General features: G+C 48.5%; 3 protein-coding genes across 3 annotated transcripts; 2 read left to right on the forward strand and 1 right to left on the reverse strand.

Moving 5' to 3' along the window:
• The first annotated feature begins 9,771 nt into the window (after nucleotides 1-9,771).
• On the forward strand, nucleotides 9,772-10,083 carry LOC149444867 (histone H4). The gene has a single exon (XM_089654455.1). The coding sequence runs from the start codon at nucleotides 9,772-9,774 to the stop codon at nucleotides 10,081-10,083; it is 312 nt and encodes a 103-aa protein (XP_089510581.1).
• A 1,537-nt stretch (nucleotides 10,084-11,620) lies between these two features.
• Nucleotides 11,621-12,106, reverse strand: LOC149444868 (histone H2A type 2-B). Its single transcript, XM_089654489.1, has one exon. The coding sequence runs from the start codon at nucleotides 12,069-12,071 to the stop codon at nucleotides 11,679-11,681; it is 393 nt and encodes a 130-aa protein (XP_089510615.1). The 5' UTR covers nucleotides 12,072-12,106; the 3' UTR covers nucleotides 11,621-11,678.
• A 224-nt stretch (nucleotides 12,107-12,330) lies between these two features.
• On the forward strand, nucleotides 12,331-13,380 carry LOC149444869 (histone H2B 1.1). The gene has a single exon (XM_089654493.1). It carries the CDS (start codon nucleotides 12,388-12,390, stop codon nucleotides 12,766-12,768), a length of 381 nt encoding a protein of 126 aa, XP_089510619.1. The 5' UTR covers nucleotides 12,331-12,387; the 3' UTR covers nucleotides 12,769-13,380.
• The last annotated feature ends 13,002 nt before the right edge of the window (nucleotides 13,381-26,382 follow it).

A 26,382-nucleotide genomic window follows, 5' to 3' on the forward strand; every position in this document is an offset into this window, starting at 1 on the left:
TTACACAGGTACAGGAAATGATGCAATCTTCTCTCCCTGGGCACATTCTGTTCAAGAGAGAGAAGAAAGCAGATCCACGTGGGTCAAAAGCATTACACTTTTACAGTAAAAGCACAACTAGGTCACATTTAACCCCCTGATCTCCCCCCTGTTAACCCCTTCACACCTCTGTCACCAGTGTCTTTAGTACAGTGTACAGATTGTTTTACTGATCGCTGTATTAATGTCTCTGACATCTTCAGCTAGCATTAGCGTCCCTCCCAGATAGCGTCAGATTGCCCACCACTACATCAGTCATCACATTTAACCCTTAATGTACTATGTTCACATGTTATCAGTAAAAGATCATCGGTTATCAATCATCGACTCGTTACTGTGTGCACATCAAAGGTTATACTGCCTGTAACCCTCTGTAACCCTTTCATAACTGCAGAGAAGGCGGGACAATAGTGTCTGAATGGATAAATATATTTGATCACATTAGAACTATACCTGCGTTCACATTGTATAGTGTCCCCAAAAATACAGCGTTAGCAGGATCAGCCCCACCACCTTCCAGCACCTGCGTTTAGCCCCTACTCCTACCCCACTTCTCCCCCAGCAAGTGCAGTGTAAGTAAATCACTGTCACTTATGCATTGCACAGAAAACTGCAGTGTTAGCAGAATCAGACCTGATCTCTGTTAGCACATGCAGGTATTTTTTTGTAGCGGTTCAAGCAGTTCCTGACAGCCAGATGCTCTTTTTCCCATGAGTCACACTTGGTACCCATAAATTTAGTGGTCAACATGTCCAACGAATGGTACTCTACTGAAAAGACCTACAGAATTCTGAGCATGTCAGATGAGAGCAAAAGGGAAACCTCACTGACCGATTCTGCCTTAGAATACACATCTGTAGACAGAAGCGGAACCCTGACAGATAGCTCAGGCGATGGAGTAGAGGTCCCTTTTAAGGTCAGGCATACCTGACCCCATTCCAAGGTTGCTGAGGTGGTACAATCGCATGATGACTCTCATATGCAGCAGACTGCCAGTACTAGTGCCTCTCTAGCATTTGGTGAACTGGCAAACACTAGCGGCCTAGTACATCCTGGTCTTTCACATGCCAGCACTGCAGTATCACTTGGTGAAGTGGCGAGTCCCATAAGTGCAGTGGCGAGCACAAGTAGTGTCCTGCATCCACCAAGAATTTGCACACAGACCCTTAGAGCCGCTTGTGTCCTTCCAGATCCTGATTGGCAGCGCACAAATTCTGCGACACCCATACGTTCCCCATTCATTTCCCAACCTGGAATTCAGGTGGAAACAGCAAATTTAACTAATCCCCTTGCTTTTTTTTATGGAAGATCTGTGTGCATTGATTGTGGATTAAAGTAATTTATATGAACAATAATTTATCGCCGCCAACCCATAATCAAACCTTGCCAGGATATTTGCATGGAAACCCATTACGGATTCCAAATTTAATTTTTTTTTTGGGGGGGGGCTTAACCCTCATCATGGGCATTACTAAAAACAATGAATTGCGGCTGTATTGGTCCACAGACCCGATTCATCATATGCCCGGGTTCTCTTTTGCAATGGTCAGTCATAGATATGAGAATATAATGCGATTTATGCATTTCAACAACAATACACTCTGTTGTCCTTGGGGTGACCCTGAATTTGACCGGCTCTACAAAATTTGGCCCCTCATAATCATTTTAACCACACATTTGCAGATGACTATACTCTCCAGCAAAATATATGCGTTGATGACTTCCTTGTTAATTCTTGTGTCCGCCTTCCATTCAAACAATTTCTCCCCAGCAAGCGTGCCAGATATAGGGTAAAAATATATAAATAAATATAAAAGATATACAGGCTATACATGTAATTTTTGGATTTATGAGGGAAAAGATAGTCACATGGGGAGCAGTGGTAAGATAAGATACTTGGGGGCACGGTGTCACCCTTTCTCCATATAGGGTACCACTTATATGTGGACAAATTTTATGCAAGCTTGCCACTATTTAGCCATTTATACAATCTTGAAATTGGCACCTGTGGCACCGTGCAATCTAATTGCCAGGGCTTCCCCCAACGGCTTGTAGATACCCTTCTTAGAAAGGGGAAAAAGCCTGCTTGAGAAATGATGAATTACTTGTAGTAAAGTGGAAGGACAAACGGGATATTTTCGTCCTGTCTTCCATTCACGCAGACAGGACCATCCAAATTTCCATAACAGCTAGTGTTGTTGAGAAGTCCCTGTCACGGATCGAACGATCGCCACCCTCAACATGCGACAATCCCACGACCATGACCACGTTTGAAGTTTGCAAAAGAGCACCTGGATGTTTCACAGCACTACTGGCAAAATATACTGTGGATAGATGAAACCAAGATTGAGTTGTTTGGGAAGAACACACAACACTATGTGTGGAGAAAAAAAGGCACAGCACACCAACATCAAAACCTCATCCCCACTGTAAAACATGGCGGAGGGAGCATCATGGTTTGGGGCTGCTTTGCTGGCTCAGGGCCTGGATGGATTGTTGGCATTGATGGGAAAATGAATTCCAGAGTGTATCAAGACATTTTGCAGGAAAACGTACGACCATCTGTCCGCCAACTGAAGCTCTGCAGAGGATGGGTGATGCAACAGGACAATGACCCAAAGCATACAAGTAATTCAACAAAACAATGGCTGCAACAGCACAGAATACGTCTTCTGGAGTGGCCCAGTCAGAGTCCTGACCTCAACCCGATTGAAATGCTGTGGCATGACCTAAAGAGAGCGATTCACACCAAACATCCCAAGAATATTGCTACACTGAAACAGTTTTGTGAAGAGGAGTGGTCCAAAATTACTCCAGATCGTTGTGCAGGTCTGATCTGCAACTACAGGAAACGTTTGGTTGAGGTTATTGCTGCCGAAGGAGGGTCAACCAGTTATTAAGTCCAAAGGTTCACATACTTTTTCCTCCCTGCACTGTGAATGTTTACATGTTATGTGCAATTAAACCATGGCAACATCTAATGTTTGTGTAGTATTATGTTCAGCAGACTGTGTTCTTCTATTGTTGTGACTTAGATGACGTTCAGAGCACATTTTATGCCCAATTCATGCAAAACTCCACATAATCCCAAGGGGTTCACATACTTTTTCTTGCAACTGTATTATAAGGTGTAGGGTGGTAATTGGGGTGGGTAGCGATATGGTATCTGTCGAGGAGTAGTTTATAAGATCTACCACGCCTGTATAGTAGCCTGAATGCAGGGATGGTGAAATATATTGTTGGTCAGATGCGTACGCAGAGTAAATAGGATATCTCTAGGTAAGCTCAAATACTGTGGAATTGTTTCCATAGTAGACCATATATTTTCCTGGGTTGGGTGCCACCAGAAATAAACCTGGTCTAGGAGGGTTGCAGTATAATATGATTTGAGGTGTGAAAGACCTGCACCCCTCTGAATACTGGGCGTATTAGGAGATTAGTTGTATATCTTGGGCGCTTTGAGTTCCAAAGAAATTTGGCAAAAATCGTTTGTAACTTATTGAAGAAGCTGTTTGGGACTGGTACAGGAAGTGTGCGGAATGTATATAAAATTTTGGGGAGTATACACATTTTCAGGGTTGCAACTCTCCCAAGTTTGGATAGTGTAGACGTGCGTAAATTGTTAAGTTCCTGTGGGATAGAGTTGAGGAGAAGTTTATGATTAGCCCCATAGAGTTTCTCTAACGAGGAAGTGAGGTTAATTCCCAGATAGGGTATGCTGTGTTGTTCCCATATAAAGGGAATTTATGGAGATTTAAAATCGAAGATTTGGCTTCATTAAGTTTATAGTATGAGACTTCCGAGTATGACTGAAGATGGGATCGTATTGCGTGAAGAGATTTGTGTGGGTTTGTGATCATTAATATGATATCGTCTGCAAAAAGGCTGATTTTATGTTCTCTGTCAAGATGGGTGATCCCTGTGAAGGAAGGGTCAGCTCTGAGATGCTCAGCTAGAGGTTCAATGAGTAATGTAAATATTATGGGGGACAAGGGGCAACTTTGTCTCGTGCCATTAGATATGTGAAAGGGTTTGGATAGTGTACCGTCGGTCAATACTCTGGCCGATGGGTGGGAATAAAGCGAGAGGATTGCAGAGAGCATCCAACCTTTAATTCCAAATTTTTGTAGAGTTAGCTTCATAAATTGCCAGTGTATACGATCGAATGCTTTGTCTGCGTCAAGGGAAAGGAATATAGAGGGTTGTTTGGTGGAGTCAAGTTTGTGGAGGAGAGATAACAGTCTTCTGGTAGCATCGGGTGCTTGGCGGCCGGGGGTGAATCCTACTTGGTCTGGATGGATTAGTAGGGGAAGGGAAGGTAGTAGTCTTTGAGCTATTATTTTGGCATAAAGTTTGATGTCTGTGTTTAGCAGTGAGATTGGTCTATAGTTTTGGGTTAATTGGGGGTCTTTGCCTGGCTTTGGGATTGTAGTGATTATGGACATTAGCATTTCTTTCGGAAAGGTGCCTGCTTCAGCCACATGGTTATAAAGCGTGGAGAGATAAGGAGTTAAATGTGGGGCAAATGTTTTATAAAATTCATTAGTAAAGCCATCAGTACCTGGGGATTTGTTGAGAGGCAACGATCAAATAGTTTTTTTCTATTTCCAGTGGCGTTATAGGGGAAGATATGGATTCAAGTTGTGAGGATGTAAGGTGAGGAAGATTTATATTGTTTAGGAATTTTTGTATTAGTGTGGGTGTTGGTTGAGATGTATTTGGGTCATCTACAATATTGTATAGTGTCTTGTAGTAATCAGCAAAGGCCTTCGCTATATCCTGTGGGTTTGTAAGACAATCGTGTGTTGTAGGGTGTCGGATAGAGGTAATTTTAGCTTTAAGGCGTTTTTGCTTAATTGTTTTTATTAGGAGTGAGTTTGCCTTATTAGCCAGGGAGTAGAATGGTGTTTTTGTTTTCTGTAGGTTTAAGTCGTATTTGTGTAGTAGGAGTATACAGAGTTTGTTTCTATCGGCGGAGAGAGATGTAGATATGGAGGGGGTAGGGTTTTTCTTATTTGCGTCTTCCTTAAGTTTTATGGATGTTAATAATTGGTCGATTCGTTGGGTTCGGGTCCTATTTATGCGTGCGTTAAGTTGAATGAGAATACCTCTCATATATGCTTTGTAAGTAGCCCGTTTTTCACGAAGAGCTCTGGCTAGAAATTTCCCGGACCCATGACACACTCTGGACCTGGCAGCAGCAAGAGGAGGCGGTACAGGGGCCCATGGCAGAGTGGCGAAGCGTAAGCAGCTTAAATTGAAGGCCATACAGAGGCCTATGTTAAAAATAATAACATGTTTGGGGCATGATTCATGGCGGATTTAGTCAGTTGTTTCAGGAACTGGTGGTTTGAAATCCAGACTAATCCACGCCTGATTCATTTTCACAAACGTGAGTCTCTCCACACTTTGGGTGGACAGTCGTGTCCTCCGCGGAGTTACAATACCTCCTGCCGCACTAAACACGCGCTCCGATGCCACGCTACTGGCCGGGCATGACAGCCTTTCAAGGGCAAATTCAGCTAGTTGGGGCCAAAGGTCAAGTTTCGTTGCCCAGTAGTCAAGGGGATTGTCTACCTCGGTTGGCAGGGTGCTGTCCAAGTAGGCCCAAGCCTGTTGTTTGAGGTCCTGCTCCAGGTCCACCTGATGCTGCTGCTGCTGCGGCTGGTTAGTAGTTTCCTCACTGCGCTGGTGAAGAAAGCTACTCATCATCGACTGCAGACTGAGGCAGCCGCTGCTGGTGGAGCTGCCACTGCTCCTACCACCCCACCCCTCCCCTGCTGCCATGGCAGCGTAACGCGAGCGCACAGGGCCCACAGTGTCTGAGGATGGACGTTGACGCACAAAGGCAGAGACCAACTGCCTACATAGGTGGTTTTTATAGTACGTTATTTTGGCCTCCCTCTCAGCAGGTGTGAAAAAGGCCACCATTTTTGAACGGTAGCGAGGGTCCAACAAGGTGGACAGACAAAAGTCATCCCTCTGTCTGATGGTTATTATTCAGCTGTCGCTACGCAAGCAACCGAGCATGCTATGGGCCATTTGTGCCAAGGAATGCGAGGGACTCCCTGCCTCCATCTCCACAGCATACTGCCACGGTGCGTCTGGGTCCTCTGTCTCCTCCTCCTCCTCCTCTACCAGATGCTCCTGCTCCTCCACTCCTGTCCGCTGAGTGGAAAAACCACCCATTTCACTCAATAATTCCTGAGCACAAATGTCCTCCTCTACCTCCTCCTCTTCTTCCTGTCCTGCCCCCACAGGGGTCATGTGGCGTTGAGATCTGTGCGCCACGTCTACCGCACCCTGACCAGCCATTGTTAACAGCATTTGTTCCAGGACGTGCAACAGAGGAATGACGTCGTTCATCCCATAGTCCTGCCGACTCACGAATAGCGTGGCCTCCTCAAAGGGCCTGAGCAAGCGGCAGGTGTCACGCATGAGCTGCCAATGGCTGACATCTAAGTTACACAGGGGAGTACCTTTATCCGCTTGTAACATCAGGAAATCTGTGATGGCCTTTCGCTGTTCGTAAAGGCGGTCTAACATGTGTAGTGTTGAATTCCACCTTGTTGCAACGTCGCAGATCAGGCGATGCTGTGGAATTCCGTTCTGCCGCTGCAGCTCAAGGAGGGTGTGCTTTGCGGTGTAGGAATGGCTGAAATGCATGCAAAGTTTACGTGACATTTTAAGGATGTCTTGCAGTGGGATGGTGGATTTTAGGAACCGCTTGACAACCAGATTGAACACGTGAGCCATGCATGGCGCATGGCACAACCTTCCTTGACGCAGAGCAGACACCATGTTCTTTCCGTTGTCGGTCAACATGGTTCCGATTTTCAGTTTGCGCGGAGACAGCCATCTGTCGATTTCTCTGTTCATTACACTCAGAAGTTCCTCCCCTGTGTGACTACGTTCGCCAAGGCATACCAGGTGCAGAACAGCGTGACACCGTTGCGCCCTGCACATGTGATATGCCGGTCGGGTAATGGGACTTGGCACGGGGGTGGCGGCTGAGGACACGGCGGAAGAAGAGGTGGTAGAGGCGGACATCTTTGCTGGACCAAGGACGTGCAAACGTGGAGGCAAAAGCGGCGTGACCTGTCCAAGTTGCTGGTGCGGCTGTGCCGGCACCACCTTCACCCAGTGGGCCGTAAATGACATGTACTGTCCCTGACCGTAGTTACAGCTCCACACGTCGGCGCTGCCGTGCACTTTGGCAGAGACCGACATGCTCAAAGACTGGCCCACCATCTCTTCTACATGTGAATGCAGGGCTGGCACTGCCTTTTTGGCGAAGAAATGCCGGCTTGGCACTCTCCACCACGGCCCGGCACAAGCCATCATTTCTCGGAAAGGTGCTGAGTCCACCACTTGGAAAGGGAGGGACTGCAGCACCAGCAACTTGGACAGGAGGACGTTCAGCTTATGCACCGTCGGGTGCGTGCTCGCAAACTGTTGTCTCTTGGAAACGGATTCCAAGAAAGACTGCTGACGGAATCCGTGAAGAGGAGTAGCAGGAGAAGGAGCATCTGAACGAGCGGAAGATGCCAACGAGCGACAACTCCCCTCAGCAGAGGTGTTGGAGCCTTGACTGGCTGATAGAGGGCGATTGACGTCGGGTGACGGAGCAAGTAACGGAGCGGGTGATGGAGCGGGGGCTGGGGCAGGCAGAACCGCCGTATCTTTATCACGGTTTTCCCAGGCCACCGAATGGCGACGCTGCATATGCTGACGCTACGCTGTAGTCCCAACATGGGCCCCCTGGCCACGCTTGACTTTCTGGCCACATAGTTGACTTACGGCTACGTTTACTTCCTCGGGCGGCTTGACGAAAAATTGCCACACCGCCGAGTAGGAATCTTTGCCCCCGCTACTCCTCACTGGCTGACTGCTACTTCCTCCGTGCACACCGGCACCACTACTGGCCGTGGTGGTAGGCTGCAGTGGAGCTGGTGCTCTACTCCATGGCCTTTTGCCTCCACTGACACTGCTGCCTCCTGGGCAACCCACCGACTGTTTTGCTCGCTGGCAAGCTGGCACCCTCTTCTCCTGATGATGCGGAAGCAATAGCCTGATGACGACGAGGCTGCCAAGTGCGATCAGCCTCATCATCATCAATTAGGGTCTCCGCGTCACTACTAGCCCCCTCGGCTGTGTGTGGGTCAGGAGACAGACCTGTCTCTAGACCGGCTACCGAGCCACTCTCCTCGCCAGTACTTCTTCGCCTGGCTGCTGAAGAGGCGGATGTCTCCCCCCGTTCCTGACCGCCCGCTGTTAGCTCTTCCTCACTGTACAGTGGGGCTGAGCCCACAGCATGCGATACTTCGCTTGGTGAGGTAACACCAAAGGACAGGGGCAGGTAGAGGACACGTGATTTCAGTGGGCTTGCTCCCGGGCCATGCCAACTAACGGTTGTGTCTGATGTACCCACCGACCGTTGGCTGTAGGTGTCAGAGGTGACCTGGGAAGAGGAAGACGACCGAGTCAACCAATCGATGACGGCAGGGTTGTCGGTGGAGACACGACCGCTGGATGACACCGGGAGCACTGGCTTCTGGCTGCGACTAGTGCTGCCTCGACCCCTTCCTCTGCTGCCACGTCTGCTCGCTCCTAAAACATTGCCTCCTCTGCCACTCCTCTGCATGTTGTCTGACATACTCTTTAATTCAATAGTGGTTGTGAAGCAGAAAGTAACGATTCTGTGTCCCTGAGTAACGATTCTGTGTCCCTGAGTAACGATTCTGTGTCCCTGAGTAACGATTCTGTGGCCCTAAAGTCTCTGTGGCCCTAACTCTGTCCCTAATACAGACAGGTCTGTCTCTCTTGAATGACCGGAGGCTAATGGAGAATTCTAAGATGGCCGCGATTTATAGCTCCACCATTACACAGTGCTGGCTGGCTGGCTGCTGATTGGCTAATGCAATCACATGTCATGAATGAATGCATTATGGGTCAGCGCGCCTTGTCTGCGCGCCTTCCCAGAGATCCCCGCTCCGTCGCCACACATGTCGCCGCCATTTTTGGGAAAATTCGATTCGTGCATCCGAAGTTTGCTAATTTTCAAATTCGGCGCAAATCAAATTTTTCCTAATCTTCGAAACAAATTCCACTTCGTCATGTTCGATTCGCTCATCTCTAATCATGACACTGCCAGATAAATATGTACAATGAATCGGTAGAAATAATATAACGTCTGAAGAACCAAATCGGTTTCCTCGTTGTAGCTAGAAATCAGCAAAATGTTTACAAATTTCTAAGTGATATTCTCTGCAGAGGACTGCATTGCTGTGGCCCCGCCCATTTTCTTCCATCTCCCATCAGGTCCGCTGGATTTATAAACAGACACGTGGATTATCAGTATATGTTTTCCTTTTCACAGTAATATTTTATACATTTGACATTATTATAAAGAAAAGTAACTGGTGATGATGGTTTGTGTTCTGAAATGTGAAAGATGAATGTTTCTGTGTAATCTCCGAGGAAGAAATAGAAAACCATTGAGAAGAATGAAGAGATTTCTCTTCTGGAGATGGATTTCTATTGTCATTAAGGGATCTGAAAGGGCGGAACTTGGAGAAAGTTTCTAAATGAATCCAATTGTATTGCGTGTAAAGAATGAGTGTGACTCCGCCTCTTCCCAGGAGGGTTCCCATCAGGTCCGCTCAGGCTGTATAAAAGGAAGGCGGGCCCAGCCCAGAGCTCAGTCGGTGTTTGCAGCAAAGAAGAATCGTCATGTCTGGTCGCGGTAAAGGAGGGAAGGGTCTGGGGAAAGGCGGCGCCAAGCGCCACAGGAAGGTGCTCCGGGATAACATCCAGGGCATCACCAAACCCGCCATCCGACGTTTGGCCCGCAGAGGGGGAGTCAAGCGCATCTCCGGCCTCATCTATGAGGAGACCCGCGGAGTGCTGAAAGTCTTCCTGGAGAATGTCATCCGCGATGCCGTCACCTACACCGAGCACGCCAAGAGGAAGACCGTCACCGCCATGGATGTCGTCTATGCTCTCAAACGACAGGGACGCACTCTCTACGGATTCGGAGGATAAATCCTCACAATTGCCTCCCCTTCATCGTCACAAAGGCCCTTCTCAGGGCCGCCCACCTTCTCATACAAAGGGCTATTGATTGATCATCTCCAGGGTTCTATCTGCTCCTCCTGGGGGGAGAAGGATTGCCGCTCATTCCAGGGGGGGATTAAACTATCCGTTAGTCATTCTATATAACAGGATGACGTCATGTATAGAGATATAATTCTGCAGTTCCACCAATGAATCTGTCCAATCACCTGATTATAGTGTGTGATCAGTAATCGGGATGGATCTGGTTCGGAATGCCGGATTTTGCATTCTAAGGTCTGAGTGACAAACATGTCGGTGATCGCAATGCGCTTGTAACGATTGTGGCCAATCAGCCCCGAATAATGAAAGGGTTAATGGATGTTCATACAAAGAGAAACACATTTGATTCTTCAGATATGTAATATTTCCTCTGTCGATTCATTGTACATATTTCAATATTCTGGATGTGATATGGGGGGGGGGGGGGGATTTGTAATTGCTAAAAGTCTGACGGAAGGACAAATACATATATCTGATGAAGAATCGTACAATACTTTATTCCCATCATATAGAAAGGTAGAGATCTATCTCACTCATGTTCTGTATGTTGGGGGAGGGGAATCCTGGATTCTGAGAATGGATACAAGACAATTTATGGAAGTAATCATCAGAATTCATTTCTAGTCATTGTGATTTAGTCCGCAAACACATTGGATATAGAGGATCCTGGGGACAGAGATAACAGAACAAGGATTGACATGACTCAGTAATCACCGACATCCATCTGTAGACATTCCTGACTAATCAATACATCTACTTGGAATGAGAGCGATGATATTTCTCGGATAAATGTCTCATCTGACGATCTCCTTTGTTCTCCGGCTCGGATTTGGCGGTATAATCGGGCGGAATATTTGTAACGATCCAGACAATTCCGGCGGGAAGAATTTGATGACAGTTTGAACTCTGAGCCAATCACAGCTGTGGGCGGTTCCTTCATCATCCAGTAATGTTTTCCTTACGATAAATCCATAGAAATGTATCCGGCTTTTGTATTATGAGAGGGAAAGCTGAATTCCAAAGTGGAGCCAACAGACAGTTCTGGGCGATTCCTTCAGATAATAAAACATTTGTTTCTTCTCGGAGTTTGATGAGATCTGTTCCCTCAGTCGGGAGGATCGTTGTTCGGTATATATTGAACGATCTCAGATCTTCAGGAGAAACTCCTCACAAGTGAAAGGTGGAGATCAGTCCCCGGACTCCGATGTCCATTTCCTGGAATCTCACACTGAAATCATTTGTATTATTAATTGTATGAACCTTCATAATTGTCATCATAATGAAATGTAACATTTATAATGTTCTCTACATAGATGGATTGTCCAATCACGTGATGTCAGGATATTAGACTTGAGGGGGGTCATCCCTCCCCAGGACTTGGTGTCCTATCACCTCCCCGGGAGATAGAGAGGAGTGTGGGATTGGTGTCCATAGAAGCCGTATGTCCGCCCTTTGTATGGAGATGTGGGGGGCTCTGAGAAGAGCCGTTGTGTTGGCGGATAGAAGGGAATCCTGTGGGGGGATTACTTGCTCTTGGCGGCCTTGTGGCTCTCGGTCTTCTTGGGCAGCAGCACGGCCTGGATGTTGGGCAGGACTCCTCCCTGGGCGATGGTGACGCCGCCCAGCAGCTTGTTGAGCTCCTCGTCGTTGCGGACAGCCAGCTGGAGGTGTCGGGGGATGATGCGGGTCTTCTTGTTGTCTCGGGCGGCGTTGCCGGCCAGCTCCAGGATCTCAGCCGTCAGATACTCCAGGACGGCGGCCAGATAGACGGGAGCTCCGGCCCCGACCCGCTCGGCATAGTTGCCCTTCCGGAGCAGACGGTGAACACGACCGACGGGGAACTGCAGACCGGCCCGGGACGATCGGGTCTTGGCCTTAGCCCGAGCCTTGCCTCCTTGTTTGCCGCGACCAGACATGATTGGATGACTGACGAATCACACACAGATAGGGCCCAGCAGCCGCTCCCTCTCCTTTATACACTCCATGCTCTGACGTCACACGCTGGGATTGGTTGCTTTAGAATTCAGCTAATAGCGGTCAGACTTATTTCTACACCAATCTGTAACTGAGAAAAGAAAGCATGACGTCATCATCCATCACCTGACTGAGTCCTCCAATAGAAGAGTGAGGAGGGATGAGACTCCTTTGCTTAGGCCGCTTATAAAAGCAGCACATGAGGGCGGCTCCAGCACACTTTCCCCGCAGCCAGCCAAGCAGTGGTGAACCCTGATCATGCCTGAACCAGCCAAGTCTGCGCCGGCGCCCAAGAAGGGCTCCAAGAAAGCCGTGACCAAGACCCAGAAGAAGGACGGCAAGAAGCGGAGGAAGACTAGGAAGGAGAGTTATGCCATCTACGTGTACAAGGTGCTCAAGCAGGTCCACCCCGACACCGGCATCTCGTCCAAGGCCATGAGCATCATGAACTCCTTCGTCAATGACATCTTCGAGCGCATCGCCGGTGAAGCTTCCCGCCTGGCTCATTACAACAAGCGCTCCACCATCACCTCCCGGGAGATCCAGACTGCCGTCCGCCTCCTCCTGCCCGGAGAGCTGGCCAAGCACGCCGTCTCCGAGGGCACCAAGGCCGTCACCAAGTACACCAGCGCCAAGTAATCCCCCCGCCCCCATCATCCCAACAAGGACACAAAGGCTCTTCTAAGAGCCGCCCACCATTCCAATCACTGAGCTGTCATCACATTGTATTGCCGCTAGAGGTCCCCCACACGTCACACTTACACTGGACATTCGTCATTCTGTAGTACAAGGGCCTCCCTCATTGGATACACATTGGAGGGCACCTGGTTTGGGGGAATCTACAGGAATGTTGTACAATGTATGGCCGGCCTTCCATGGGTCATGACATCGGTCATTGTTGTACAATCTGATTGGAAGGTGTAAATCTGAAGATGTATTCTAGGTACAAGAAATCCATCCGAGCCCCACATTCCCCTTATTCCGGAGTTTCTGATGTTTTCCCTCTTGGAGATGTAAAGGTTCTCAATTGTACATTAAATATTGTCTGCTAGTGGGAGCCGGAAAATAAACCGCCCGATCGCATTGTATATCTTCCCCGATACAGAAGTCAGTATTTCCCATCCTATGGAGGGCGATCCTATAGAATCCAGGAATATAGATCTATAGGGGTCATGGGGGGGACAGGTTCGCTTTGTGTTTGATGACATATGTAGGACTATGCACAGAGCAGGCTCATGTCTGGAGACGTGTATACAGGGGGATGCTGCTGGGGGAGGGGGGACATTGTCAGTATACAGGGGGATGCTGCTGGGGGAGGGGGGACATTGTCAGTATACAGGGGGATGCTGCTGGGGGAGGGGGGACATTGTCAGTATACAGGGGGATGCTGCTGGGGGAGGGGGGACATTGTCAGTATACAGGGGGATGCTGCTGGGGGATGGGGGACATTGTCAGTATACAGGGGGATGCTGCTGGGGGATGGGGGACATTGTCAGTATACAGGGGGATGCTGCTGGGGGCTGGGGGACATTGTCAGTATACAGGGGGATGCTGCTGGGGGCTGGGGGACATTGTCAGTATACAGGGGGATGCTGCTGGGGGAGGGGTGACATTGTCAGTATACAGGGGGATGCTGCTGGGGGATGGGTGACATTGTCAGTATACAGGGGGATGCTGCTGGGGGCTGGGGGACATTGTCAGTATACAGGGGGATGCTGCTGGGGGCTGAGGGACATTGTCAGTATACTGGGGGATGGGGGACATTGTCAGGATGGGGACTTCTGGACACACTTGTTTAGGGCTCATCTGCTTCCAGTTATTACTGACACACATCCCGGTCATTTGTCTCACTTTTGTCATACATTCATGGGAGTCTAACTATGGGACATATATACACCATCATCCACCCAACTTAAATCGTAGGAAGACACGACTCAGACCATCAGCTGGGCAAACATTGGCTCTTGTTTTATATATATTGTCGGATTTTGTATTATGAGGGTTTTGAGTGATAAAACAAACAAATCTTAATAAATGCGCTTTATATGAATATTTGCTATGTTACGATTTTTGGCTGATATCAGAGCCTGGAATGAATGGAAGGGTTGATCGATCTTCCCAGATAAACCGGTAAATGGATGCGGTCGGTTCTCCGTATCGGATTTGGTGGTAAGAGGGCGGATTGTCTGTGACGTCACATAGAATTCCGGCGCGAGATTTGAATGAAGCAATTAGAAAGTTGATCCAATGACAGTTATAGACGTTTCCTTCAGATAGTAAAACATCTTTTTTTCTACGTGGAGTGTGAAGGAGGTGATGAGATCTGTTCCCTCAGTTGGGAGGATCGTTGTTCGGTATATATTGAACGATCTCTGATCTTCAGGAGAAACTCATCACAACTAAAGGAAGGCGGATAAGATCAGTACCTGGAATAAGATGTCATTTCCCCAGAGTCTCACACTGAAAGCATTTTCTATTAATATATTATACATGTTAATTATGACAATTAGAGATGAGCGAAGAAATGAAAAATTTGATTCGACTGATTCGGCGAATTTGTGGACAATATTCGATTCGAGTCGAATAAATTCGCTGTGAATTTAACTTAAAAAAGGGTGTTTCTAGGCTTCAGAGAGACTTAATATTAGTGCAGAACACTGTACCTTTAATTTAAATGCCCTTGGAGTCTGCTGGGGAAGAGAAATAATACTGTCAGTCAGTATGACATGCAGATGAGTGCCGTCGATCTTAGAATCACCGCACACTTCACTCATTTGGCCAGTCACGGGGCCAAAACCAGTGTTTGGAGCCACAGTGTGGCGGTGGAGGCAGCAGCAATGGGAGGCCATACAGCAACCTATGACAAAATGGAAACCAGCAGGAGTGTGAGGAGACCTGAAAGTGGCACATGCAGTGGGAGCAATGGGAGGCGGTACAAGGACCCATGTCACACTGTGGACCCAGCAGCAGCGTGACCAGGCGGTACGGGGGCCCATGGCAGATTACAGGCCTGGCAGCAGCAATGGGAGGCCCGTAATCTGCCAGCACCCTATGACAAAAAATGGAACACACCAGCAGTGTGTGAGGAGACCTGAAAGTGGCACATGGCAGAGTGTGGCGATGGAGACAGCAGCAATGGGAGGCCGTACAGGGACCCATGAGAGACTGTGGACCTGGCAGCAGCATGAGGAGGCGGTATTGGGGCCCATGGCAGATTAGGGGCCTGGCAGCAGCTATAGGAGGCCCGTAATCTGCCAGCACCCTATGACAAAAAATTGAACACACCAGCAGTGTGTGAGGAGACCTGAAAGTGGCACATGGCATGAGACACTCTGGACCTGGCAGCAGCATGAGGAGGCGGTATATAGGGGCCCATGGCAGATTAGGGGCCTGGCAGCAGCTATGGGAGGCCCGTAATCTGCCAGCACCCTATGTCAAAAAATTGAAAACACAAGCAGTGTGTGAGGAGACCTGAAAGTGGCACATGTTTGGGGCATGATTCATGGCGGATTTAGTCAGTTGTGTCAGGAACTAATGGTTTGAAATCCAGACTAATCCACGCCTGATTCATTTTCACAAACGTGAGTCTCTCCACACTTTGGGTGGACAGTCGTGTCCTCCGCGGAGTTGCAATACCTCCTGCCGCACTAAACACGCGCTCCGATGCCACGCTACTGGCCGGGCATGACAGCCTTTCAAGGGCAAATTCAGCTAGTTGGGGTCAAAGGTCAAGTTTCGTTGCCCAGTAGTCAAGGGGATTGTCTACCTCGGTTGGCAGGGTGCTGTCCAAGTAGGCTTAAGCCTGTTGTTTGAGGTCCTGCTCCAGGTCCACCCGATGCTGCTGCTGCTGCGGCTGGTTAGTAGTTTCCTCACTGCGCTGGTGAAGAAAGCTACTCATCATCGACTGCAGACTGAGGCAGCCGCTGCTGGTGGAGCTGCCACTGCTCCTACCACCCCACCCCTCCCCTGCTGCCATGGCAGCGTAACGCGAGCGCACAGGGCCCACAGTGTCTGAGGATGGACGTTGGCGCAGAAAGGCAGAGACCAGCTGACTACATAGGTGGTTTTTATAGTACGTTATTTTGGCCTCCCTCTCAGCAGGTGTGAAAAAGGCCACCATTTTTGAATGGTAGCGAGGGTCCAACAAGGTGGACAGCCAAAAGTCATCCCTCTGTCTGATGGTTATTATTCGGCTGTCGCTACGCAAGCAAGCGAGCATGCTATGGGCCATTTGTGCCAAGGAATGCGAGGGACTCCCTACCTCCATCTCCACAGCATACTGCCACGGTGCGTCTGGGTCCTCTGTCTCCTCCTCCTCTACCAGATGCTCCTGCTCCTCCACTCCTGTCCGCTGAGTGGAAAAACCACCCATTTCACTCAATAATTCCTGAGCACCAATGTCCTCCTCTACCTCCTCCTCTTCTTCCTGTCCTGCCCCCACAGGGGTCATGTGGCGTTGAGATCTGTGCGCCACGTCTACCGCACCCTGACCAGCCATTGTTAACAGCATTTGTTCCAGGACGTGCAACAGAGGAATGACGTCGTTCATCCCATAGTCCTGCCGACTCACGAATAGCGTGGCCTCCTCAAAGGGCCTGAGCAAGCGCAGGTGTCACGCATGAGCTGACAATGGCTGACATCTAAGTTACACAGGGAGTACCTTTATCCGCTTTTAACATCAGGAAATCTGTGATGGCCTTTCGCTGTTCGTAAAGGCGGTCTAACATATGTAGGGTTGAATTCCACCTTGTTGCAACGTCACAGCATGAGGAGTCGGTACGGGGGCCCATGGCAGATTACGTGCCTGGCAGCAGCAATGGGAGGCCCGTAATCTGCCAGCACCCTATGTCAAAAAATTCAACACACCAGCAGTGTGAGGAGACCTGAAAGTGGCACATGGCAGAGTGTGGCTATGGAGACAGCAGCAATGGGAGGCCGTACAGGGACCCATGACACACTCTGGACTTGGCAGCAGCATGAGGAGGCGGTATAGGGGCCCATGGCAGATTAGGGGCCTGGCAGCAGCTATGGGAGGCCCGTAATCTGCCAGCACCCTATGTCAAAAAATTCTACACACCAGCAGTGTGTGAGGAGACCTGAAAGTGGCACATGGCAGAGTGTGGCGATGGAGACAGCAGCAATGGGAGGCCGTACAGGGACCCATGAGAAACTCTGGACCTGGCAGCAGCATGAGGAGGCGGTATATAGGGGCCTATGGCAGATTAGGGGCCTGGCAGCAGCTATGGGAGGCCCGTAATCTGCCAGCACCCTATGTCAAAAAATTCTACACACCAGCAGTGTGAGGAGACCTGAAAGTGGCACATGGCAGAGTGTGGCGATGGAGACAGCAGCAATGGGAGGCCGTACAGGGACCCATGAGAAACTCTGGACCTGGCAGCAGCATGAGGAGGCGGTATATAGGGGCCCATGGCAGATTAGGGGCCTGGCAGCAGCTATAGGAGGCCCGTAATCTGCCAGCACCCTATGTCAAAAAATTGTACACACCAGCAGTGTGTGAGGAGACCTGAAAGTGGCACATGGCAGAGTGTGGCGATGGAGACAGCAGCAATGGGAGGCCGTACAGGGACCCATGAGAGACTGTGGACCTGGCAGCAGCATGAGGAGGCGGTATATAGGGGCCCATGGCAGATTAAGTGCCTGGCAGCAGCAATGGGAGGCCCGTAATCTGCCAGCACCCTATGTCAAAAAATTCAACACACCAGCAGTGTGAGGAGACCTGAAAGTGGCACATGGCAGAGTGTGGCGATGGAGACAGCAGCAATGGGAGGCCGTACAGGGACCCATGAGAAACTCTGGACCTGGCAGCAGCATGAGGAGGCGGTATATAGGGGCCTATGGCAGATTAGGGGCCTGGCAGCAGCTATGGGAGGCCCGTAATCTGCCAGCACCCTATGTCAAAAAATTCTACACACCAGCAGTGTGAGGAGACCTGAAAGTGGCACATGGCAGAGTGTGGCGATGGAGACAGCAGCAATGGGAGGCCGTACAGGGACCCATGAGAAACTCTGGACCTGGCAGCAGCATGAGGAGGCGGTATATAGGGGCCCATGGCAGATTAGGGGCCTGGCAGCAGCTATGGGAGGCCCGTAATCTGCCAGCACCCTATGTCAAAAAATTGTACACACCAGCAGTGTGTGAGGAGACCTGAAAGTGGCACATGGCAGAGTGTGGCGATGGAGACAGCAGCAATGGGAGGCCGTACAGGGACCCATGAGAGACTCTGGACTTGGCAGCAGCATGAGGAGGCGGTATAGGGGCCCATGGCAGATTAGGGGCCTGGCAGCAGCAATGGGAGGCCCGTAATCTGCCAGCACCCTATGTCAAAAAATTCTACACACCAGCAGTGTGTGAGGAGACCTGAAAGTGGCACATGGCAGAGTGTGGCGATGGAGACAGCAGCAATGGGAGGCCGTACAGGGACCCATGAGAGACTCTGGACCTGGCAGCAGCATGAGGAGGCGGTATATAGGGGCCTATGGCAGATTAGGGGCCTGGCAGCAGCTATGGGAGGCCCGTAATCTGCCAGCACCCTATGTCAAAAAATTCTACACACCAGCAGTGTGTGAGGAGACCTGAAAGTGGCACATGGCAGAGTGTAGCGATGGAGACAGCAGCAATGGGAGGCCGTACAGGGACCCATGAGAGACTCTGGACCTGGCAGCAGCATGAGGAGGCGGTATATAGGGGCCTATGGCAGATTAGGGGCCTGGCAGCAGCTATAGGAGGCCCGTAATCTGCCAGCACCCTATGTCAAAAAATTGTACACACCAGCAGTGTGTGAGGAGACCTGAAAGTGGCACATGGCAGAGTGTGGCGATGGAGACAGCAGCAATGGGAGGCCGTACAGGGACCCATGAGAGACTCTGGACTTGGCAGCAGCATGAGGAGGCGGTATATAGGGGCCCATGGCAGATTAGGGGCCTGGCAGCAGCTATAGGAGGCCCGTAATCTGCCAGCACCCTATGTCAAAAAATTCTACACACCAGCAGTGTGTGAGGAGACCTGAAAGTGGCACATGGCACAGTGTGGCGATGGAGACAGCAGCAATGGGAGGCCGTACAGGGACCCATGAGAGACTCTGGACTTGGCAGCAGCATGAGGAGGCGGTATATAGGGGCCCATGGCAGATTAGGGGCCTGGCAGCAGCTATGGGAGGTCCGTAATCTGCCAGCACCCTATGTCACTCTCCTCGCCAGTACTTCTTCGCCTGGCTGCTGAAAAGGCCGATGTCTCCCCCCGTTCCTGACCGCCCTCTGTTAGCTCTTCCTCACTGTACAGTGGGGCTGAGCCCACAGCATGCGATACTTCGCTTGGTGAGGGAACAGCAAAGGACAGGGGCAGGTAGAGGACATGTGATTTCAGTGGGCTTGCTCCCGGGCCATGCCAACTAACGGTTGTGTCTGACGTACCCACCGACCGTTGGCTGTAGGTGTCAGAGGTGACCTGGGAAGAGGAAGACGACCGAGCCAACCAATCAATGACGGCAGGGTTGTCGGTGGAGACGCGACCGCTGGATGACACCGGGAGCACTGGCCTCTGGCTGCGAATAGTGCTGCCTCGACCCCTTCCTCTGCTGCCACGTCTGCTCGCTCCTAAAAAATTGCCTCCTCTGCCACTCCTCTGCATGTTGTCTGACATACTCTTTAATTCAACGATTATGTGTCCCTGAGTAACAATTCTCTGGCACTCAGTAACAATTCTGTCTGTCCCTGAGTAACAATTCTCTGGCCCTAAGTAAAGTTTCTGTGGCCCTGAGTAACAATTCTCTGGCACTCAGTAACAATTCTGTCTGTCCCTGAGTAACAATTCTCTGGCACTCAGTAACAATTCTGTCTGTCCCTGAGTAAAAATGCTGTGGCCCTAAGTAAAGTTTATGTGGCCCTGAGTAACAATTCTCTGGCACTCCGTAACAATTCTGTCTGTCCCTGAGTAACAATTCTCTGGCACTCAGTAACAATTCTGTCTGTCCCTGAGTAAAAATTCTGTGGCCCTAATTAAAGTTTCTGTGGCCCTGAGTAACAATTCTCTGGCACTCCGTAACAATTCTGTCTGTCCCTGAGTATGAATTCTGTGGCCCTAACTAGCGTTTCTTTGTCCCTAAGTAACAGTTCTGTGGCCCTGAGTAACAATTCTGTGTCTGTGCGAGTAACAATTCTGTGGCCCTAAGTAACAGTTCTGTGGCCCTCAGTAACAGTTCTGTGTCTGTGCGAGTAACAATTCTGTGTTTGTGCGAGTAACAATTCTGTGGCCCTAAGTAACAGTTCTGTGGCCTTCAGTAACAATTCTGTGTCTGTGCGAGTAACAATTCTGTGTCTGTGCGAGTAACAATTCTGTGGCCCTAAGTAAAGTTTCTGTGGCCCTAAGTAACAATTCTCTGGCACTCAGTAACAATTCTGTCTGTCCCTGAGTAACAATTCTCTGGCACTCAGTAACAATTCTGTCTGTCCCTGAGTAAAAATTCCGTGGCCCTAAGTAAAGTTTCTGTGGCCCTGAGTAACAATTCTCTGGCACTCAGTAACAATTCTGTCTGTCCCTGAGTAACAATTCTCTGGCACTCAGTAACAATTCTGTCTGTCCCTGAGTAAAAATTCTGTGGCCCTAAGTAAAGTTTCTGTGGCCCTGAGTAACAATTCTCTGGCACTCCGTAACAATTCTGTCTGTCCCTGAGTATGAATTCTGTGGCCCTAACTAGCGTTTCTTTGTCCCTAAGTAACAGTTCTGTGGCCCTGAGTAACAATTCTGTGTCTGTGCGAGTAACAATTCTGTGGCCCTAAGTAACAGTTCTGTGGCCCTCAGTAACAGTTCTGTGTCTGTGCGAGTAACAATTCTATGTCTGTGCGAGTAACAATTCTGTGGCCCTAAGTAAAGTTTCTGTGGCCCTCAGTAACAGTTCTGTGTCTGTGCGAGTAACAATTCTGTGTCTGTGCAAGTAACAATTCTGTGGCCCTAAGTAAAGTTTCTGTGGCCCTAAGTAACAATTCTCTGGCACTCAGTAACAATTCTGTCTGTCCCTGAGTAACAATTCTCTGCCACTCAGTAACAATTCTGTCTGTCCCTGAGTAAAAATTCTGTGGCCCTAATTAAAGTTTCTGTGGCCCTGAGTAACAATTCTCTGGCACTCCGTAACAATTCTGTCTGTCCCTGAGTAACAATTCTCTGGCACTCAGTAACAATTCTGTCTGTCCCTGAGTAAAAATTCTGTGGCCCTAAGTATAGTTTCTGTGGCCCTGAGTAACAATTCTCTGGCACTCCGAAACAATTCTGTCTGTCCCTGAGTATGAATTCTGTGGCCCTAACTAGCGTTTCTTTGTCCCTAAGTAACAGTTCTGTGGCCCTGAGTAACAATTCTGTGTCTGTGCGAGTAATAATTCTGTGTCTGTGCGAGTAACAATTCTGTGGCCCTAAGTAACAGTTCTGTGGCCTTCAGTAACAATTCTGTGTCTGTGCGAGTAACAATTCTGTGTCTGTGCGAGTAACAATTCTGTGGCCCTAAGTAAAGTTTCTGTGGCCCTAAGTAACAATTCTCTGGCACTCAGTAACAATTCTGTCTGTCCCTGAGTAAAAATTCTGTGGCCCTAAGTAAAGTTTCTGTGGCCCTGAGTAACAATTCTCTGGCACTCCGTAACAATTCTGTCTGTCCCTGAGTAACAATTCTCTGGCACTCAGTAACAATTCTGTCTGTCCCTGAGTAAAAATTCTGTGGCCCTAAGTAAAGTTTCTGTGGCCCTGAGTAACAATTCTCTGGCACTCAGTAACAATTCTGTCTGTCCCTGAGTAACAATTCTCTGGCACTCAGTAACAATTCTGTCTGTCCCTGAGTAAAAATTCTGTGGCCCTAAGTAAAGTTTCTGTGGCCCTGAGTAACAATTCTCTGGCACTCCGTAACAATTCTGTCTGTCCCTGAGTATGAATTCTGTGGCCCTAACTAGCGTTTCTTTGTCCCTAAGTAACAGTTCTGTGGCCCTGAGTAACAATTCTGTGTCTGTGCGAGTAACAATTCTGTGGCCCTAAGTTACAGTTCTGTGGCCCTCAGTAACAGTTCTGTGTCTGTGCGAGTAACAATTCTGTGTCTGTGCGAGTAACAATTCTGTGGCCCTAAGTAAAGTTTCTGTGGCCCTCAGTAACAGTTCTGTGTCTGTGCGAGTAACAATTCTGTGTCTGTGCGAGTAACAATTCTGTGGCCCTAAGTAACAATTCTCTGGCACTCAGTAACAATTCTGTCTGTCCCTGAGTAACAATTCTCTGGCACTCAGTAACAATTCTGTCTGTCCCTGAGTAAAAATTCTGTGGCCCTAAGTAAAGTTTCTGGGGCCCTGAGTAACAATTCTCTGGCACTCCGTAACAATTCTGTCTGTCCCTGAGTAAAAATTCTGTGGCCCTAAGTAAAGTTTCTGTGGCCCTGAGTAACAATTCTCTGGCACTCCGTAACAATTCTGTCTGTCCCTGAGTATGAATTCTGTGGCCCTAACTAGCGTTTCTTTGTCCCTAAGTAACAGTTCTGTGGCCCTGAGTAACAATTCTGTGTCTGTGCGAGTAACAATTCTGTGGCCCTAAGTAACAGTTCTGTGGCCCTCAGTAACAGTTCTGTGTCTGTGCGAGTAACAATTCTGTGTCTGTGCGAGTAACAATTCTGTGGCCCTAAGTAACAGTTCTGTGGCCTTCAGTAACAATTCTGTGTCTGTGCGAGTAACAATTCTGTGTCTGTGCGAGTAACAATTCTGTGGCCCTAAGTAACAATTCTCTGGCACTCAGTAACAATTCTGTCTGTCCCTGAGTAACAATTCTCTGGCACTCAGTAACAATTCTGTCTGTCCCTGAGTAAAAATTCTGTGGCCCTAAGTAAAGTTTCTGGGGCCCTGAGTAACAATTCTCTGGCACTCCGTAACAATTCTGTCTGTCCCTGAGTAAAAATTCTGTGGCCCTAAGTAAAGTTTCTGTGGCCCTGAGTAACAATTCTCTGGCACTCCGTAACAATTCTGTCTGTCCCTGAGTATGAATTCTGTGGCCCTAACTAGCGTTTCTTTGTCCCTAAGTAACAGTTCTGTGGCCCTGAGTAACAATTCTGTGTCTGTGCGAGTAACAATTCTGTGGCCCTAAGTAACAGTTCTGTGGCCCTCAGTAACAGTTCTGTGTCTGTGCGAGTAACAATTCTGTGTCTGTGCGAGTAACAATTCTGTGGCCCTAAGTAAAGTTTCTGTGGCCCTAATTAACAATTCTCTGGCACTCCGTAACAATTCTGTCTGTCCCTGAGTAACAATTCTCTGGCACTCAGTAACAATTCTGTCTGTCCCTGAGTAACAATTCTCTGGCACTCAGTAACAATTCTGTCTGTCCCTGAGTAAAAATTCTGTGGCCCTAAGTAAAGTTTCTGTGGCCCTGAGTAACAATTCTCTGGCACTCAGTAACAATTCTGTCTGTCCCTGAGTAACAATTCTCTGGCACTCAGTAACAATTCTGTCTGTCCCTGAGTAAAAATTCTGTGGCCCTAAGTATAGTTTCTGTGGCCCTGAGTAACAATTCTCTGGCACTCCGAAACAATTCTGTCTGTCCCTGAGTATGAATTCTGTGGCCCTAACTAGCGTTTCTTTGTCCCTAAGTAACAGTTCTGTGGCCCTGAGTAACAATTCTGTGTCTGTGCGAGTAATAATTCTGTGTCTGTGCGAGTAACAATTCTGTGGCCCTAAGTAACAGTTCTGTGGCCTTCAGTAACAATTCTGTGTCTGTGCGAGTAACAATTCTGTGTCTGTGCGAGTAACAATTCTGTGGCCCTAAGTAAAGTTTCTGTGGCCCTAAGTAACAATTCTCTGGCACTCAGTAACAATTCTGTCTGTCCCTGAGTAAAAATTCTGTGGCCCTAAGTAAAGTTTCTGTGGCCCTGAGTAACAATTCTCTGGCACTCCGTAACAATTCTGTCTGTCCCTGAGTAACAATTCTCTGGCACTCAGTAACAATTCTGTCTGTCCCTGAGTAAAAATTCTGTGGCCCTAAGTAAAGTTTCTGTGGCCCTGAGTAACAATTCTCTGGCACTCAGTAACAATTCTGTCTGTCCCTGAGTAACAATTCTCTGGCACTCAGTAACAATTCTGTCTGTCCCTGAGTAAAAATTCTGTGGCCCTAAGTAAAGTTTCTGTGGCCCTGAGTAACAATTCTCTGGCACTCCGTAACAATTCTGTCTGTCCCTGAGTATGAATTCTGTGGCCCTAACTAGCGTTTCTTTGTCCCTAAGTAACAGTTCTGTGGCCCTGAGTAACAATTCTGTGTCTGTGCGAGTAACAATTCTGTGGCCCTAAGTTACAGTTCTGTGGCCCTCAGTAACAGTTCTGTGTCTGTGCGAGTAACAATTCTGTGTCTGTGCGAGTAACAATTCTGTGGCCCTAAGTAAAGTTTCTGTGGCCCTCAGTAACAGTTCTGTGTCTGTGCGAGTAACAATTCTGTGTCTGTGCGAGTAACAATTCTGTGGCCCTAAGTAACAATTCTCTGGCACTCAGTAACAATTCTGTCTGTCCCTGAGTAACAATTCTCTGGCACTCAGTAACAATTCTGTCTGTCCCTGAGTAAAAATTCTGTGGCCCTAAGTAAAGTTTCTGGGGCCCTGAGTAACAATTCTCTGGCACTCCGTAACAATTCTGTCTGTCCCTGAGTAAAAATTCTGTGGCCCTAAGTAAAGTTTCTGTGGCCCTGAGTAACAATTCTCTGGCACTCCGTAACAATTCTGTCTGTCCCTGAGTATGAATTCTGTGGCCCTAACTAGCGTTTCTTTGTCCCTAAGTAACAGTTCTGTGGCCCTGAGTAACAATTCTGTGTCTGTGCGAGTAACAATTCTGTGGCCCTAAGTAACAGTTCTGTGGCCCTCAGTAACAGTTCTGTGTCTGTGCGAGTAACAATTCTGTGTCTGTGCGAGTAACAATTCTGTGGCCCTAAGTAACAGTTCTGTGGCCTTCAGTAACAATTCTGTGTCTGTGCGAGTAACAATTCTGTGTCTGTGCGAGTAACAATTCTGTGGCCCTAAGTAACAATTCTCTGGCACTCAGTAACAATTCTGTCTGTCCCTGAGTAACAATTCTCTGGCACTCAGTAACAATTCTGTCTGTCCCTGAGTAAAAATTCTGTGGCCCTAAGTAAAGTTTCTGGGGCCCTGAGTAACAATTCTCTGGCACTCCGTAACAATTCTGTCTGTCCCTGAGTAAAAATTCTGTGGCCCTAAGTAAAGTTTCTGTGGCCCTGAGTAACAATTCTCTGGCACTCCGTAACAATTCTGTCTGTCCCTGAGTATGAATTCTGTGGCCCTAACTAGCGTTTCTTTGTCCCTAAGTAACAGTTCTGTGGCCCTGAGTAACAATTCTGTGTCTGTGCGAGTAACAATTCTGTGGCCCTAAGTAACAGTTCTGTGGCCCTCAGTAACAGTTCTGTGTCTGTGCGAGTAACAATTCTGTGTCTGTGCGAGTAACAATTCTGTGGCCCTAAGTAACAGTTCTGTGGCCTTCAGTAACAATTCTGTGTCTGTGCGAGTAACAATTCTGTGTCTGTGCGAGTAACAATTCTGTGGCCCTAAGTAAAGTTTCTGTGGCCCTAAGTAACAATTCTCTGGCACTCAGTAACAATTCTGTCTGTCCCTGAGTAACAATTCTCTGGCACTCAGTAACAATTCTGTCTGTCCCTGAGTAAAAATTCTGTGGCCCTAAGTAAAGTTTCTGTGGCCCTGAGTAACAATTCTCTGGCACTCAGTAACAATTCTGTCTGTCCCTGAGTAACAATTCTCTGGCACTCAGTAACAATTCTGTCTGTCCCTGAGTAAAAATTCTGTGGCCCTAAGTAAAGTTTCTGTGGCCCTAAGTAACAATTCTCTGGCACTCAGTAACAATTCTGTCTGTCCCTGAGTAACAATTCTCTGGCACTCAGTAACAATTCTGTCTGTCCCTGAGTAAAAATTCTGTGGCCCTAATAACGTTTCTGTGGCCCTAAGTAACAATTCTCTGGCACTGAGTAACAATTCTGTCTGTCCCTGAGTATGAATTCTGTGGCCCTAACTAGCGTTTCTTTGTCCCTAAATAACGATTCTGTGGCCCTCATTAACAAGTCTGTGTCCCTGAGTAATGGTTCTCTGTCCCTAAGTAACTTTTCTCTGTCCCCAATTATCGTTTCTGTGGCCCTAACTCTGTCCCTGTCCCTAGTACAGAGCGGTCTGCCTCTGTTCAATGACTGCAGGCAAATGAAGAATTCCAAAATGGCCAC

Source organism: Staurois parvus, unplaced genomic scaffold (assembly GCF_062004578.1).
Source record: "Staurois parvus isolate SC_StPar_1 unplaced genomic scaffold, SC_StPar_1.0 ptg000769l, whole genome shotgun sequence".
Taxonomy (NCBI): Eukaryota; Metazoa; Chordata; class Amphibia; order Anura; family Ranidae; genus Staurois; species Staurois parvus.